Here is a 15,867-nt window from a genome sequence, read left to right on the forward strand (position 1 = left end):
ATGGCAAACGGAATGATTGAGATGACATAATAGTTTTTTAGTTGCTTTCTGCCACAATGTTGTCGATGTGCATACGAGTAAGACGTGATCTCAACATATATCCTCCATGGATTGGATTGGAAGGAGACTGTCAACGACGACTAATTCTTGAGCTTCATTTTATAAGTTGTATTAGATCAAGTCAGGGCATCCAAGTCATTTTGTATTGAACATCATGCACAAGTCAACAGCCAAAGACGCCCAAAAAATTTGGCTGCGTCTTAGTTAATTATTCACATCAACCATCCACCTTCCGGCGAATGAAGTGTTGCTGATGCAAGACTTGGGAATTCCAATGCCTATATATAGATATATATATGCATGTAAGCTTCATTCCTTTGTCATCAACTCCGCAAGGGAAAACCATTCACCTTCAAGCTTGTTGAAACATGGTAAGAGACACTCCTCTTAAGTCATGCGTTGTGTGGTTAATGATCAGATCCATGTTTCTTGTAGGCCGGGACGTCTCGTTTGGGGCCCTGTGGAGGCGGCGGAGGCGGTCAGAGAGACATGGACATCAGCGCTGGCAACCGCATCTTGAAGGTGCAGCTTCGTCATGGACATGCAATTGATGCAATCAAAATCATGTACCGGCGCAACGGCGGAGACGTGTGGACCGACCAGTGGGGCGGAGGAGGAGGGCAGTTGTCCGAGGTAAAGCTACGATACCCACCCATGGTTGCAGACTGCTGCTACTTCTACTTCTACTTAACTCATCTGATCATTATATGGCCGGCTTGTGTAGTTCAACCTGGATGATGATGAATCCTTGAGATCCATAAGAGGTCACTACGGCGAGTTCTATGGCGTCTCCATCCTGAGGTCGCTGACCTTCGTCAGCAACAAGCGCACGTACGGCCCGTTCGGCCGCGAAGAGGGAGTCGCGTTCACCTTGGAGGCACCTGGCAGAAGGATCGTTGGCTTCACCGGTCGCTCGGGCTTATACCTCGATGCACTCGGCATCTACGTGGCTTAGCCTCCCTCCGTTAATCTGAATCCAATCGCCATTAATGAAGTCCGTAAAATAAGAACCAAGAAGCTATATATCATATCGTCGTCAGTAATAAAGTATGGTTGTTGGTGTTCTAAGAAGACAAAGCGATGGCCTGTGTGTGTGTCTGTTCTAAGTAAGAAACTATATGGTTTCATACATACAGTTTCTTTGTTTGATTCACCGTAATATTTTTGTGAGACTTATTGTGGTCGATTTTCATGTGACATTGTATTATCATATGTTTGATATGATCAAATTTGATTATCAAATTGTCTTAGTCAAATTGACTCGATTTATTTATTTTTTTAATACCATCGCATCTTCTGGAATAGGAATGTATGTTACGTAAAATGATAGTACAGTGTTTTTCGATTAAAAAAACGTTAAATTAGAAATCACATGTAACAAAAGCTCATAGTGTAACATCCCATTAGTCCCGTATCGAAAGTGGACAATGTGTATGATTAGCTTATAAGGACCTGATGAGTATACTATGTTGATTTCCGTTTAAGTATTTTGATCCGTGGTTGAAGAACTAAAATTGAGTTATTGACCAGTTAGTTCATCATACTCGGGTCATAACACATAGTTATTTGTTTACTAAATTACAAATTAAAACATATATTAAAAAAAAGATAATGAAATATGAAAATAGATGTAAAGTAATTTTTTTATATAAAAAAGAGTACTCTATGAAATTTTTTTGGAAATGAAGATGGTTTATAAATTTTTTTCAAAACTTAAGATTTTTTTTAAAATATTTGATCTTAAATTTTTAGGTATCTAAAATAGAACAACCCCGAGTTTTCCCCGCGCGTGTTGGGAGGTTTTAAGTTTGAATTTTTAGGTGTTTGCAAGTTTTTTTTTAAAGGTATTGATAAGTTTTTTTTGCAGCCCGACCCAATCAGGAGGCATAATTAAACGCCGTGTATATTATCGGATGACGTGGCGTTCTCTAATCTGACGCGTGGGACACGCCGCGCTCGAAATATAATGGTTCCGTTCAGTCAATTAGCAAGGGGTTCCCAAAAGTCTCGAGGCCCGACTCGTTGGCTCCCATTAGGAGCGCCACCCAGCTATATTGTCGCTTCCTTTTTCCAAACCCTAAACCCGGTGGACCTTCGATTCGATCGGGATTAGGGTTAGGGTGTGGAATCCGGACGAAGATGATGTATGGCGAGCAGCCGCACAACCCCGAGTTTTCCCGCGCACCGCCTCCTCCTTCACGGCAGCCGTCGGCGTCGTCCACCAATCTAGCGCCGGATTTCCCTCGCCCGCCGGCCCCTTACGAAGGTACGACCCGAGCGGGGCAGTAAAGGAGCCCCCTCTCTCCACTTTCCGGAAATCGTGACCACTAATTCTTGCTCTTTGTTCTTTTTCACTGTCTAAGTCATCTCTTCTTGGGTTACCAGTCTATGCGCTCGAGTTCTCTTCTAGCCTTAGTTACCGAATGCGATTTTTTATTGACTTTTGGGTTTGGCGTTGATGATTTCGGTGTATAGGATGGTTTGATAGCAAGATATCGGAATGTTCTTGACTTTTAGTTTGTTTTATTTCTAGATTTGGCGTCGCTCTATTGTGTCCACCAACCACTGAACTTATTGAACCCCACATCGAAAGCAAACCATGGAATTTTGTGTGTGGAGAAAATTGTAATACTAGTTATTGGACGGACGATCGGGCTTGGGAGTTATAGATGAAGGATCCAAATGCATGTAGAAATGACTGTTTTGTTACTGCCCTACGATAGGTCATGCTTCTTTCTACTTGGCTTTTGAAACCTTAACATTTTTTTATGGAATCATGGGAAAAATGCAGGCATATCATACCCAGGTTGGGAATTTAACGAAATTATGATGACAATGAAAAGACGGGCTGTGTGCTTAAGCATATCCAAGAACTTGGGATAAGCTTCTGACCTATGATTACACAACTTGGGACCAGAAACACCCAGGAAAATATGCTCTTAAATGGCTAAGCCAATTAACCTGTCACTTCGTCTAGGTCGATGAGAAGTTAACAATAAGGAAATCCAAGAGAGCTAAGAAGATGGGTAATTAGTGTCACAATTAATATGCCTGAAGATTACTTCTCCTATGAGGTTCAGAGTGGCCTTGTCAATGTAAGTCCACCTGAAGGTATATATGTTTCCTCTTGAGTTCAACACTTTGGTATGGGTGCTGATGCAACAATCTTTCTACATCTATCAATGGGGTTAACAAGTATAATCTATTAGAAATTTTTTTATTACATTATACAGAAATGTTATTAGTAAGTTACTATTATATAATGAAAAGATTCAAAGCTTATTCAGCTGTAGCTTTGAAGATAACGATGGATCCCATTGTGAACTTATTTCTTCTATAATCACCTCGGAAGTGAAGTGTCATTGATCCAAATACAAATAAAGAAGAAATTTATTTGAAGATAACATCCATGAGATTCTTGATTGGCCTTGAAAACCTTGACATCTTCCTTGTTTGTGATGATACCACTGTTTTCTTGAGAATACTCTGTCCTCTGTTTCGTAAATATGATGGTAACAACATCTCTAATTTGTGTTTCCTTTGTCTTTTCTTCTCTGGTTTCTTCTATTTCTACTCTTCCCTTCCCTGTCTTCTTTCTTTTGAGTATGTGCTAGAATTGGAGAAAGGCGGCCAATTTCTACTGATTTTTGATAATAAGACAGAGAAATTACCAAAAGTGATACTAATGTAGATCTGGTATGTCAAACTATGCTTTGTCAAGCTGGCTCGAAGAGAGTTGGTACCTTTGTCGATCAGAGGTGTTTTGCTTCCAGACGATGAAGGGGGAGTTGAGACTTGAGAACTAGTTAGTGGTAGTTGGTTGGATTTGAGTTGTGTTGGGTCATAGGACAAGAAGGGAATATCCTGTCAGAGTCACTAGAGCAATTTGGGTGAAATTGATGAGAAAGGCTTTCTTTTTTGAGCATTTGTTGTGTCATATTGATTTCATCAGGGACAATGTTGTGCTGGTCAGCATGTAGTAAAGTCTTAATCGTACCTGTTGGCATGGATCAATTTTCACAGGTTTGATGGTCGACTGGTAGGTAAATCAGACAATTTTTTCCATTTCGGTTCAAAACCGAGCAAACTGCTTGATAACCTTATGGCACCAGGCCTAGCAGTACCCATCATCCTTTTAACATTTGTTTTTTCTTTCTCTTCTTTCTTCTGTTGCTGGTGTTTCTCCTGCATTGCTGCCACCTTTCGGTTGACACCATCCTCTTCTTTGCCGCTCAACCACATCACCCCTCTACTCCTCATCCGATTCCTCCTTGGCTTACTGCTCAGGTTCAATACCCATTGTGCTTTGATAACCCAATCTATTTCTTTCTCTTTCTTTCTTTCCCTTTTCTTTGTATGTTGCTGCCACATCCCCGTTCTCGCTGCTGCTGCTTATCCACATCGCCACCTTTTTTTTCTCCCTCTACCCCTTTCTCTTTTTTTTCTCTCTCTTTTTTCCTTTCTGCTTGCAGTGGTCTCGCTAGTTCTGACCATCATTGATTCATACCTTGCACTTGGTGCATTGGATCATATTGGTACTGTCCTGACCTTGCTGTTTACCAGAATTGGCCCCCGACTAAAATTTTAAGTTTTGCCTGTCAGTCCTATCTGTTTCAACCAAGACATTATCACATCACCTATTTTAGGGATTCTCATTACACTGGTAGTTATTGAGTGGCACACTTGGTTCACTTTAACTCCGTGGTGTTTACGGATCTTTACTGAAGTTCTACTATCTTTTGGTGTTTACTATCTACTTCATGAAATTTTTTGAAGGTTCAGGGTTAGTTTTAAGTTAGAAGTTAGGTCTTAGTTGATTTAGTATTCGAGTCACAATGTCATATATGATCTGAGCTTATTCTAAAATTGCAGCATATGGAGATAGTTTTGCTGCTAGAAGAATGCGAAAGGTTGTCCAACGGCGTGCTGTGGATTATACAAGCACAGTTGTTCGATATATGCAGGTTACTTTCATTGTATATCTGAAATGTGATAAATTGCAAATTCCATTGTTGATTATTTGTCTGTTTATTGGCTTTCATTATATCATATTTTTTATGGGTCTTGTACCACATTGAAGGAACTAATACATTACCAGAAAAGATATAAAATTTGTTGATATTGCATCTTTTTCATGTTTTGTTATTCCATGATGGTGGTATTTCTTGGTAGGTCTACTCCTTTTTTGTCATGGTTTATATTGTTATGCTTGGTAGGAATTAGCTTTTATTTTACTACAAATTAATTTTATTCTGCAAATTGAAATGTTTTGTTGAGAGAGTTGTTTAAGCATTCTCATGCATGTACTTCACTGTTTTTACATTACAGCATGTGGTTAAATTATTTTCAGCTTAGAAAGATGAAAGAGCCTTCAAATCTAGGATTGTTCACTGTTGAAGTATCTAGACTTGTTATTTGTTTCTTTCCTTTTTTCTAGACATTGTAAGATGCTTTGAACTAAAATTAATGAACCTTCAAAGAATATCAAAATTGAAAGGTAGTCATTTGACCACTAGGTCTAGATTCCTACCTGGTTTTGCAATTCTCAGATATGGTATCACAGTTTGTGAAATAACAAACTGTACTGGTGCAAGTTGCCAGGCTTGTGCATTGAGTGTATCTTCTGGGTGATCTTTTCTTGTGGAATTCTAGTGGTCAGAGGCCTTTTTTTGCTAATATATCATCATTTGCAGGTTCGTATGTGGCAGCGAGATGTTGGGGACAGAACTGCACTGCAACCTACTCCAGCTGCAGTCTTGGATGTTAGTAATTTGATTTTTCCAATAATTTGGAACTTTAATTGTATTGGTAATTGAATTACAATCGAGTATGTAGTAGAACTAATTTGGTTAGTTTCTTCGTGATTTTATCTTTTTTTTTTGCTTAATCATTATGCTTTTTCTTTTTTATTCATAGGACATGATACATTTCTCTTGTTTAACTGCATGCTGCTTGAGCTTGATTTGTTCAATCTTCAAATAACTTCATGGTCTGGGTTTAATGTATGACCAATCTTGGTGGGAAAGTACTCGTTCCTTAAAAAGGGGAAACCAGAAGCTTCTTTGAAATAAAATAGAAGTCATTGGGTGGAATCAGTCCTCGAGCCGCATGATGTGTGGACACAAACAGGTGGAATGATACAAATGTTGGCGGAACCAATTCAGTAGTTCACTAAAAAAATTAGACAAAATTGTAGGAATTCTATATTCATCCAACATGGAATTGTCATGTTAGTCTATCTGAAAAGTCCTGCATATAGTTGAGTTGCTGATGTTGTTTATTTGTGCAGATCTTACCAACAGCTGCATATGCAGATAACCCATCCATAAGTTTTGCTGCCAAATTTGTTCATGCTTCAACAAACAAAAATAGGTGTTCCATTAATAGGGTCTTGGTAAGTTGCAAGAATTTCAAGTCATTTTATCCTTTTTGGCTAGCAATTAAAATAAGTTTTGGTTAGTCTTTTGCAGTTTTGTTGTCTCACCTTCAACCTATATGCTGATTATTTGTGTTTAGTTGCCAATGTATCTTTTCTTCTGTATCATCTTCTACTTTTATGCTGATTATGTGTTTTACATGGTTAATGCAGCTTTTTTTGTTGTTTCACCGTCTACTTTGATGCTGATTATTTGTGTTGAGTTCTCGATGTATGTCTTTAGTTCTTATCTTTTAGATCTTTCATGCCACAAAACATATTCAACTACTACATGCCATTCATTTTATATATATTTTCTTTACTTTTCTAAAAAAAATTGTCATAATTGTTTACAGTAAGAACGCTCTTGTTGCCTGGTTTTGTTCCATCAAGTCGTTAAACATTGGTGCTCAAGATTGACATGCTGGTCTTTTTGAAAAAAAACCATTGCACTTAATATTAGATTAGGTTTCCCTGCAAGCAAATGACATTTTGAACTTTAATCTATTAAGACTTGAACACCCTAGTTGCCTGGTTATGTTCCATCAAGTGGTTAAACCATTGATGCTTGAGAACAGCATACTGGTCTCTTTGAAAATATGTTGCATTTTGGGTTAGGTTTCCCTGAAAGCAATGACATTTTTGAACTTAAATCTATCAAGACAAGTCTTGGCTTCAGGATTTTAGGTTTGGGTTAGATTGAGGCTAGTATGATGATAGAGTGGCTGCTGTGTTTGGACACATTGATTTTACCTTGACTGCAGGGAGTAACTGTTTATTTTTAATTTCCAGTATTTGCTTAGACTATTTCTTCTCGCACAGCTTTAAAGGTAGGGCAGGAGGCCATTATCAAATAAACAATACTATATAATTGTGCTGAATATATTTTCAGAATGGACCATCAACCACTGGACTACTATTTGTTCATGCCTTCTGTCAAAAGTTCAGTAAGTTGTAATGGGAAGCCTTTGTCCCATTAATGTGATACAGAACCTGAATATCTATGGAAATTGGACTCACAGTTTGCTGTTGCATCTGATAGAAGTTCGATGGTAGATGAGCCAGGATTCTATGATGGACTTGTATTCAGTTTCAAGATTTCTGGCTTGAACAAAGAGAGTGAAAATCTAAAAACATTTGAATGGTTGCGGAGTTTGGCCTGCTGCTGACTTTCAGTTATTTATTAATTTATGTTTCCTGCTTTTGACTCTATGCCTTTGTACTGAATGGTGTGTTTCTCTTTGTATTTTCTCATTCACAAGATGTCTTATTTTTACAAGTGCTTTGTTCATAAAGTTGATATTCAATGAATATCTGTTTTTCTTAATTGATTTTTGTGCTTTTTATTCTTTTTGGGATGAAGTGGACCCCTACTGGGCGTCGTCTCATCACGGGATCACAGAGTGGTGAATTTACTCTATGGAATGGACAATCTTTCAATTTTGAAATGATTCTTCAGGTATTTACTATGTCTGGCTTTTATGATTCACAAATAAACTTGACTAGTTCCTAACTCCTTTTTTTTTTACTGTAGGCTCATGATAATGCAATCAGGTCAATGATTTGGAGTCACAACGACAATTGGATGGTTACTGGGGATGATGGTGGTGCAATCAAGTAATGGCTTTGTCATATTATATATTCTTTGTTATTGTTTGATTGACACCTACTTTTTTTCGGTATATTAATACCTTAGAAAACATTTGCCTTTGAAAATGTTACTCAGGTACTGGCAGAGTAACATGAACAATGTTAAGGCAAACAAAACTGCCCACAAAGAATCGGTCCGGGACTTGAGGTTGTGTTTTACCATTTTTTTGTTTGTTTGTATGGATGTCTTAATTTATTTGGTTTACTTTTTGTTGAACAGTTTTTGTAGAACAGATTTGAAATTCTGTTCTTGCTCAGACGATACTACTGTTAAGGTCTGGGACTTTGCTAGGTGCCAGGAAGAGAGATCTTTAACTGGTAATGTGTCTAATCTATTACCAGCTTTAGTTTATTTTTTTTGTTTCTTGCCAATTTATTTTACTTGTTGATCTTCATATGTCTGTTTTCCATGTCTTTTATTCCCACCTACTAGAGGCTGAAAAAATCGAATCTCTTGAGATAGAGATGGTAGCACACCCAAGTATTGATCTTATCATAGCTTGCCTATATGGTGTGGGCTTTGGTGCTAGTTAAGGTCTTGAGTACCCAATTAAGTAGGATGTGTTTCTTAGTGTCCTTGAACAACGCACTTTGCACAAGTTGGTATTGATCATTCTTGTGGTTATGAAATTTCAATGTACTGGACCCATACCGTTCAATGGTGGGACCAGTATGGGTTTGGTTCATAGCCATGTGCCAACATCCAATTTGCTAGCATGTGCCATGGTACTGTTTTGCTGGGAAAAATAAGGGGGGGAAGGAAGAAGAAGAAATAAGTAGGAGGAGAAAGAATAGGCAGTGGATGAGGAGGAAGAGGAGTTCTGCAAATGAGGGTGTGTTGGGTTAGGTCTGCAGGCGATGGAGGGACATCCCAGGTGGATGTGCGAGTGCGACAACAGGTGGGCGGCAAGCGACAACGCAAAGGGGATGCAATTCACAAGGAGTCACAAACATGACCATCTGTAATGGGTTGGTTCTGGTCTCGGCTCACACTACTTATTGGTCCAAGTGAATTTGAATTCCCTAGGACCAGGTTTGCTTTTACTTAGAATTCACTCATTCTTTCATTTTGGCTTCATTTTCTTTTTTGTTAAGAAAGGATGGCCCAGTGCATGAGGTTCCCGCTGACGTTGGTTTAGGGAGGGCTAATCTATGCATGCTTACCCTTCCAACCAAACATTTCTTTGTTTACTAGATGTATTTTTCATTTGTTTTATGATGATATTTTTTTATGTTTGCTACTTCAATTGGTAAGCGATTTGTGTTATATAATCTCAATCTTGTGTTTAATGGAGTAGGACAATTATGAACCTAAGTACCGAAATTTACCTACCGGTCCAATCTCATACCATTTTGTGGTATACTGAACATACTAGCATATATCACCACTCTTAGTATATGTATATTTTGAATGTTTTTCTTCAGAGTAATATGGATGTATACCATATAATATCAGTAGTACTCATCTACTGGATGGTATTTTCTGGAGTGGTATTTAAGTATTTGGCACATGATATAATTTGTGGTCACTTTAAATAACCTTAGATTTCTTTGTTTGTGCTTTGAACTCAGGCAGGCCATGGTTGGGATGTCAAAAGTGTTGACTGGCACCCAACAAAATCCTTACTTGTGTCAGGTTTGTGACCTAGTAGTATGTGCTCTTTTTATCGGTCTGATTTTCGTAAAAAAATGTGTTATTTTTCATCTTGTTTTGGCAGGGGGTAAAGACAATCTTATCAAACTGTGGGATGCAAAAACAGGGAAAGAGCTGTGTTCATTGTAAGTACAGTTTAATTCTGTTGTGTTCACATATGCCATAACTTTATGGTTAATTAGTGAGTCTTATCTGCAGCCATGGTCATAAAAATACTGTACTTTGTGTTAAGTGGAACCAGAATGGTAACTGGGTGCTGACTGCTTCTAAGGATCAGATAATCAAGGTTGGCAACTTGTCTTTTCTGGACTTGCTTTGAACATAATCTTTTTACTAACTTGTTGCAATTTATTCTAGAATTCTGCGCTGTTACTTTTTCTGATTTTATGCAAAAACATAATTCTGTTTGTTTTTCTTGTTTGTTTAACCCAATATGATTCATGAATTTATTTAAGTTTGTTTGATTAGCTTTGTATCTTGTCCAGTTTGTTTGTATTCCCATGTGGAGTTTTCAACAGTTATTCTTTTGGCTTCTTTTTTTTTAGTCAAATTCAGTATGCAATATCCAATTTAATTGTTTGTTCACATATTGATGAACTCTATTTATGATCTATTAATTCTTTCACATGTCAGGTCACATTGACTTGTTGAGAATCACACTTATCTAATTTTAATTGTTTGTTCATATGTTAATAAATTTTGTTTATGATCTGTTAAATCTTTGGCATGTCGGGGAAATAGGACAGTGTACAGACTTGCATAAAAATAATTGGTCATTTGTAGATGAAATGTTCTTGTTCGTTAATTGTCTAGATTCAGCTAACTCGTATTTCTCATTGCTTTTATCATTTGTAAACCATTTAAGGTTTTAAGGAAGCATCTTATGATATACAACTTACTACTGGGTTTATCTAAACCAGAGGTCCTTGGTGTTTCATGATGCAATTCTGCTTCTAACAATATCACTTTGTAGTACCTAACCTGCAACATTGAATTTTAGATTTTCGACCGGAAATTACAGACTTATTTATTCACATGGATTGGCAGTTGCCGGAATTGAAGCCTTAAAGCATGAGATACATGCATGCCATGTGGCGTGATCAGGTCTTTGCTTAATGATATTTGTCAAGAAAGCAATGAGATGTAGATTTGTCTTCTTTGGACTAACATTTTGTGATTATGTTGGAAGCATCAGTTTTGCAGCTTGCTCACAGTTTTACTGAGATATAACTTTATTGGATTCTCTTCTTTTAATTCTTTTTAGTAGGTTCTTTATGTTGTTGGACCTTAGGGCATAACCCTTATCCTCTTGCTAAAAAAGTTGGTGGATATATAGCAGATAGATACAGTGATTTTATTTGATGAGCTATAGGTCCTGATGAATTTTGCAGTATTAGAACTTGGAATCAGATTTTGAGTACATACTAATAGATTACTTTGGTATTGACTTCATTGTGTTGTTTGTCAGACTTGTAGACTGAGGGCCTCTGTACATGTCATGGCCAAGTGTGTATTTGTTGGTGAAATTCATCCAGCCATCCAGGACAACGTGTTTGTTGGTGAATTCCATCCAGGATGTGTGTTTAATATCTCAGAGTGGAAATATGTGGAAGGAGAAATTTTGGAAGAGAGGAAGTATAAAACATACTAGAAGAAGAGAGACGATAGTCAATGATAAACAGCCTGGAGAAACTGTTATATTACATTAAGAAAGCACCAATTTTTATAGACAAGTTCTCTGACTGACTTAAGTCCCATGAAACTAAAAGATCTCTGGTGAAGGATTTTTTTTTTCCTTTCAAAACCTTGTAATCAACTAAAAACCTACCTGAAGAGACCTAAAGCTTTCTAGCACAAATCCTAATAGCCAAGCTCTCTTAAACAGTATGGCTATCTTTGATGCTAATATGATTCAGAACATGACTCTGAAAACTTGCTAACATAGCAAACCTAAAGTAAGGATGAAATTTTACCCAAAAATATATGAGAGTAAATAATTCAACGTAATTAGACACTTCTAACCTAATCAACTACAGATTGATGTAACACCTGGGCTTTGTTGCAAAATTCGAAATATTCATATATGAAATATCAACTTAAATGTGCCTTCATTGTGCTTCCAGATTATCTCATTTTTCTTCAAGATAATAATTATTTTATGTGGAAGATATGTTGTTTGTTCCTGTAATTTGATCCAGTGATGATATGTAACCAATGCTCATCATTCATAGATGTGGTAGCACAAAATGTGACTGTAACCTAATGGATAGAAGACTTGATATGCTCTCATAAGGCAACTGAAGAGCACTAGTTGCTTAATATAGTTATATCTGTTGATAGTGAGCAAATGTAGCTCATAGTACCTTTATTGTTTAAGTCTTTGAAGTGCAATTTCATATCTTTCAGCATATGAGCTTGGTACTAAGGAAGTTGAATTTCATATTGCATCATACTCAATTCACATGATATTTAGTTTTATTACTAATGATACTTATGCATATGAATTTCAGCTTTATGACATTAGATCCATGAAAGAGCTTGAATCATTTCGTGGGCATACAAAGGATGTAACTGGTTGGTGAAATTTCTTTTTTCCACGTTCAATTGTAACTTTTTATTATTGATGCAGTATTCTCATTCAGGTTTCACTCTACCAATAGCTTATTTTTTCTTTTATGAAAGTCTAGTAGTCCTTGGATTCTTTTTGTGTTCTTATGTGCTCAGTTCCTGACAAATAACATATTCTTTTTTGGGTGTATGATTTGCTAGCATTGGCATGGCATCCGTTCCATGAAGAGTACTTTGCTAGTGGGAGCTTTGATGGGTCCATCTTTCATTGGCTTGTTGGGTAATTGACTAGACCTTTACCTCCTTTCCTTGCCTTCTTCTCCTTTCCTGCTTGTTCTACATGTCCACTTATTTAAGTTATATGATTGGCTTTATTGGATAATTAATGACAAAAGGCATTATATGTAATCAAGTTTTGTATAAATTTGTAACAAAAGGCATCATATGTCCTCTTTGTTCTCCTTTACTATTACGAAAATTACATTTAATATATCCAGTTGTAGGCCTAATTAATTAAAATATTCAATTTATTATTTATCGACCTACTGAATGGCATCAGTATGTCTGTTCATGTAGTTTGCTAGCAATATTGAGCTGTCACTCAACCCTTATGATTGCTGATATGCAGGCATGAAACTCCTCAGGTTGAAATACCTAGTGCACACGATAACAGTGTGTGGGATCTTGCTTGGCATCCAATCGGCTATCTACTTTGCAGGTATCAGACATAATTTGGCGAGTTTTTCATTTGTTGTTAATGATTTAAGTGAGCCTTTACTATGTAAATCTTCATATGGAATCCCCTACTTTTATTTGTTCAGATATATGACCTATTATGTCCTATCAATATAACCCCATCTTTTCTATTAATATACAACTATTTAAGAAAGGTACTATTGCCATTTTATAGTGCTGTCTGATTTATAATCTCTATGCAAAATGTATATTTATGAGCTTTTTTAATATAGTCCGACTAGGGCATGGCTAGTTTGATACTAATTGTCATCTTGATCACTGCAGTGGGAGCAATGATCACACAACCAAGTTTTGGTGCAGAAATAGGCCTGGAGATCTTAGTCGTGATAAATACAGTCTTGGTCAAACTCCTGGTTGGTCATGCTCTCCCTTTTCAAGTCTTTTTGTTTGCTATTATGTGATTTTTTTTCTTTCATTTGATCGATGTGCATGATTCTTTATATTGAAAAAATGAGGTAAAAACTTAAGACTCAACTCTGTGATGGTCTTTCCAGGTTATGGTGATCAAAATCCTATTCTGTCAGGTCGTAGTGCCAGTGGTTTCTCAGCATCAGAACCTCCACCGACTCCTGGACCATTTGCTGTCGGATTATCAAGAAACGAAGGGACGATTCCTGGTATTGGAGTTGCAATGCCTTTGTCTGTTCCATCTATTGACGGTTCTGATCAAGGAGAACAGAGGCAGCCTTTTCCCGGCAACATGCCTCCTGGGGCACCTCCTCTTCCACCAGGTCCTCATCCGTCTCTTTTAGCATCTGGTCAGCAGCAAGTTTACCAGCAGGTTCCTCCTGTTCACCAGCTGCATCAGCCATTTTCACAGCAAATGCCTTCGATGCCAATTTCTACAAACTTGCCTCAATTGCAGCCTCCACTTCTTCCGCATCCACATGGACCTCCTCCCCGACCTCCACTTGCACCTCTTGGAATGTCAGCTTCATATCCTTCCTCAATTCCGGGATCCATGCCAATGCCTTCCTCGTTGGTTCCATCTATGACTCCATCCTTCCCGAACTCAATGGTAATTATTTAATCTCTTCAACTCAAGGAGTATCATGCTTAATAGAGGTATATTTTTGTATGTATATTGAGTTGGTCTGAGATGGGATAACGTGGAAGTGACCTGACCTAACAGATCTGACCCTCTGATGTCTTAAGATTCCCTGACCAACCCATATAACTAATGGGTTGGGTCAAGTTGAACCATAGCTCCAAGGAAATGTATGCTTGATCCAAACCTTTTAACTGATGAACTGTCAAGAAGTTCTTTGTGCAGACCCAATTCATGAATCTGAAATGGGTCATCTTAAATGGGTTAGGTCAAGGCTGTGATTGACACCTCTACCATAATAAAACCGGAAGTAGGAAAATGTTTATTCACATCATGTTGTTACCAAAGGTTTGCATGGAAGTTTATAGTTTAGAGGTTTCATTGCTTTGTGTCACCACATTTCTTTACCTTCAAAGGTCATGGACCGGCTTCCTCACATGATTGACTTGTGCTAGCTCCTTTAGGAGGGTTGATTTACAAGTTTGGTGGGCTTCCTTACCACAACTGATCTAGTATTATACCTCGTGTTTTCTTTCCACTCACAAGAGGGGTTCTAGGTCCCTAGACTGCTGCTACATTAAATTAGTATAAAAAAGATAAAAAAGTTTAGATATTTGATTTTGTTGTATGTGTTTTGATGATCAGGATTTGCACAAGAGATGCAAGGTTACCTACGAATAGATAGCTTATAAATGATAACATCAATTTGATGTTTGACCATTCAATTGGATGTATAGGTGTCTTGTTTAATCCAGATCGTTCTTTTGGATACAATGGAAATGCAAAGAAGTGGTTAAATTCTTCTATCAATGAATATGCATATTATTTCTCCTTCAGATGATGCAAGGATCAGCAACTCAGATGCCACAAGCACATATGATGGGCATTAATCAAATGAACCCAGGTTCTGTTACCAGCAGCAATATCCCTCCTGCAATTGGAGGTTTTGCAAATCCTATGGCAAATATCCAGGGTGCATCAACAAGCGGGTTACAAAACTTCCAAATTGGTGGTGTGTTCAACCTGCCACAAGGTGGTCAGATGGCTCCGATCCCAGGACTAAATGCTTACCAGGTTCGACACTCTTTTCTTCCCCTTTCGCTCATGCAATGTGTTGCATTTATGCATGCCAAGTCTCGTACAAACAGATGCGTCAACTAGTTCTGTTTCCTCTATTATTAGTCCCACTTGTTAATGTGGTCGACTTCAATAATTGCAGCCTGGGATGATGGATGTTCGAGTTCCTGGCATGGCTTTAGGAGGGAACATCGGAATGCCACCGCCACCTCCAACCATGCCCCATGGATCCGCACCGCAGTAGGTCTCACCTTGAAATGCTTAATGAGTGTTTGACAGGTAGGGCTACTACGGGTTGCAACTAATGGAGTTCCATTGATGAACTTGGACCTGATGTGTTTGCTTGGGTTCAGCTGATGCAGAGTCGTTCCCAGCCATGTGAGACCAAACACCAATTTGCTCTGATGTCATCTGTCCTAGCTGTTTTTCCACCTCAGCACCAGCTAAGTTTATAACATTATGGATCAACACCTTGTGTATTAAAAGTATAATCCATACCATTTAATGTACTGATTCAGACTTTCGTTTCTGTTCTAATCATCTCTCGTTAATATAAAATGAGAGAATTGTCCAGGTGGAAATTATCGTCCTAAGCTTCCATAATTACGTATGTTTCTCTTTCGTCTGTATTTTATCTTT

The 15,867-nt window shown here is 37.8% G+C and overlaps 2 protein-coding genes across 4 annotated transcripts; both read left to right on the forward strand.

The window, feature by feature from the left end:
• Positions 1-381: 381 nt before the first annotated feature.
• Positions 382-1,316, forward strand: LOC103983357 (jacalin-related lectin 19). Its single transcript, XM_018824808.2, has 3 exons — positions 382-431; positions 496-693; positions 785-1,316. The coding sequence occupies exons 1-3, from the start codon at positions 429-431 to the stop codon at positions 1,013-1,015; spliced, it is 432 nt and encodes a 143-aa protein (XP_018680353.2). The 5' UTR covers positions 382-428; the 3' UTR covers positions 1,016-1,316.
• Positions 1,317-2,056: 740 nt separating this feature from the next.
• LOC103982418 (flowering time control protein FY) lies at positions 2,057-15,765 on the forward strand. 3 transcript variants are annotated; one of them, XM_009399338.3, is made up of 19 exons: positions 2,061-2,326; positions 4,933-5,024; positions 5,754-5,822; positions 6,350-6,454; positions 7,839-7,934; positions 8,010-8,092; positions 8,202-8,273; positions 8,346-8,443; positions 9,702-9,761; positions 9,844-9,904; positions 9,978-10,065; positions 12,290-12,353; positions 12,549-12,627; positions 12,976-13,065; positions 13,368-13,456; positions 13,598-14,121; positions 14,989-15,225; positions 15,371-15,507; positions 15,582-15,765. In XM_009399338.3, exons 1-18 carry the CDS (start codon positions 2,200-2,202, stop codon positions 15,470-15,472), a joined length of 2,136 nt encoding a protein of 711 aa, XP_009397613.2. In that variant the 5' UTR covers positions 2,061-2,199; the 3' UTR covers positions 15,473-15,507; positions 15,582-15,765. The 3 variants fall into 3 exon arrangements, with proteins under 3 accessions (XP_009397612.2, XP_009397613.2, XP_009397614.2); XM_009399339.3 differs by having other exon boundaries at positions 13,598-13,884; positions 13,969-14,121; positions 15,371-15,765; XM_009399337.3 differs by having other exon boundaries at positions 2,057-2,326; positions 15,371-15,765.
• The last annotated feature ends 102 nt before the right edge of the window (positions 15,766-15,867 follow it).

Source organism: Musa acuminata, chromosome BXJ2-4 (genome assembly GCF_036884655.1).
Source record: "Musa acuminata AAA Group cultivar baxijiao chromosome BXJ2-4, Cavendish_Baxijiao_AAA, whole genome shotgun sequence".
Lineage (NCBI taxonomy): Eukaryota > Viridiplantae > Streptophyta > Magnoliopsida > Zingiberales > Musaceae > Musa > Musa acuminata.

What these genes read in the sequence shown, in the direction of transcription:
- LOC103983357 (XM_018824808.2), top strand. An exon ending in GAGGAGGGCAGTTGTCCGAG is followed by an intron (nt 694 to 784) that starts GTAAAGCTACGA and finishes CGGCTTGTGTAG; the next exon opens with TTCAACCTGGATGATGATGA.
- LOC103982418 (XM_009399337.3), top strand. Translation starts at nt 2,200, where the DNA reads ATGATGTATGGCGAGCAGCCGCACAACCCCGAGTTTTCCCGCGCACCG. An exon ending in CTCCAGCTGCAGTCTTGGAT is followed by an intron (nt 5,823 to 6,349) that starts GTTAGTAATTTG and finishes TTATTTGTGCAG; the next exon opens with ATCTTACCAACAGCTGCATA. An exon ending in GAATCGGTCCGGGACTTGAG is followed by an intron (nt 8,274 to 8,345) that starts GTTGTGTTTTAC and finishes TTTGTTGAACAG; the next exon opens with TTTTTGTAGAACAGATTTGA.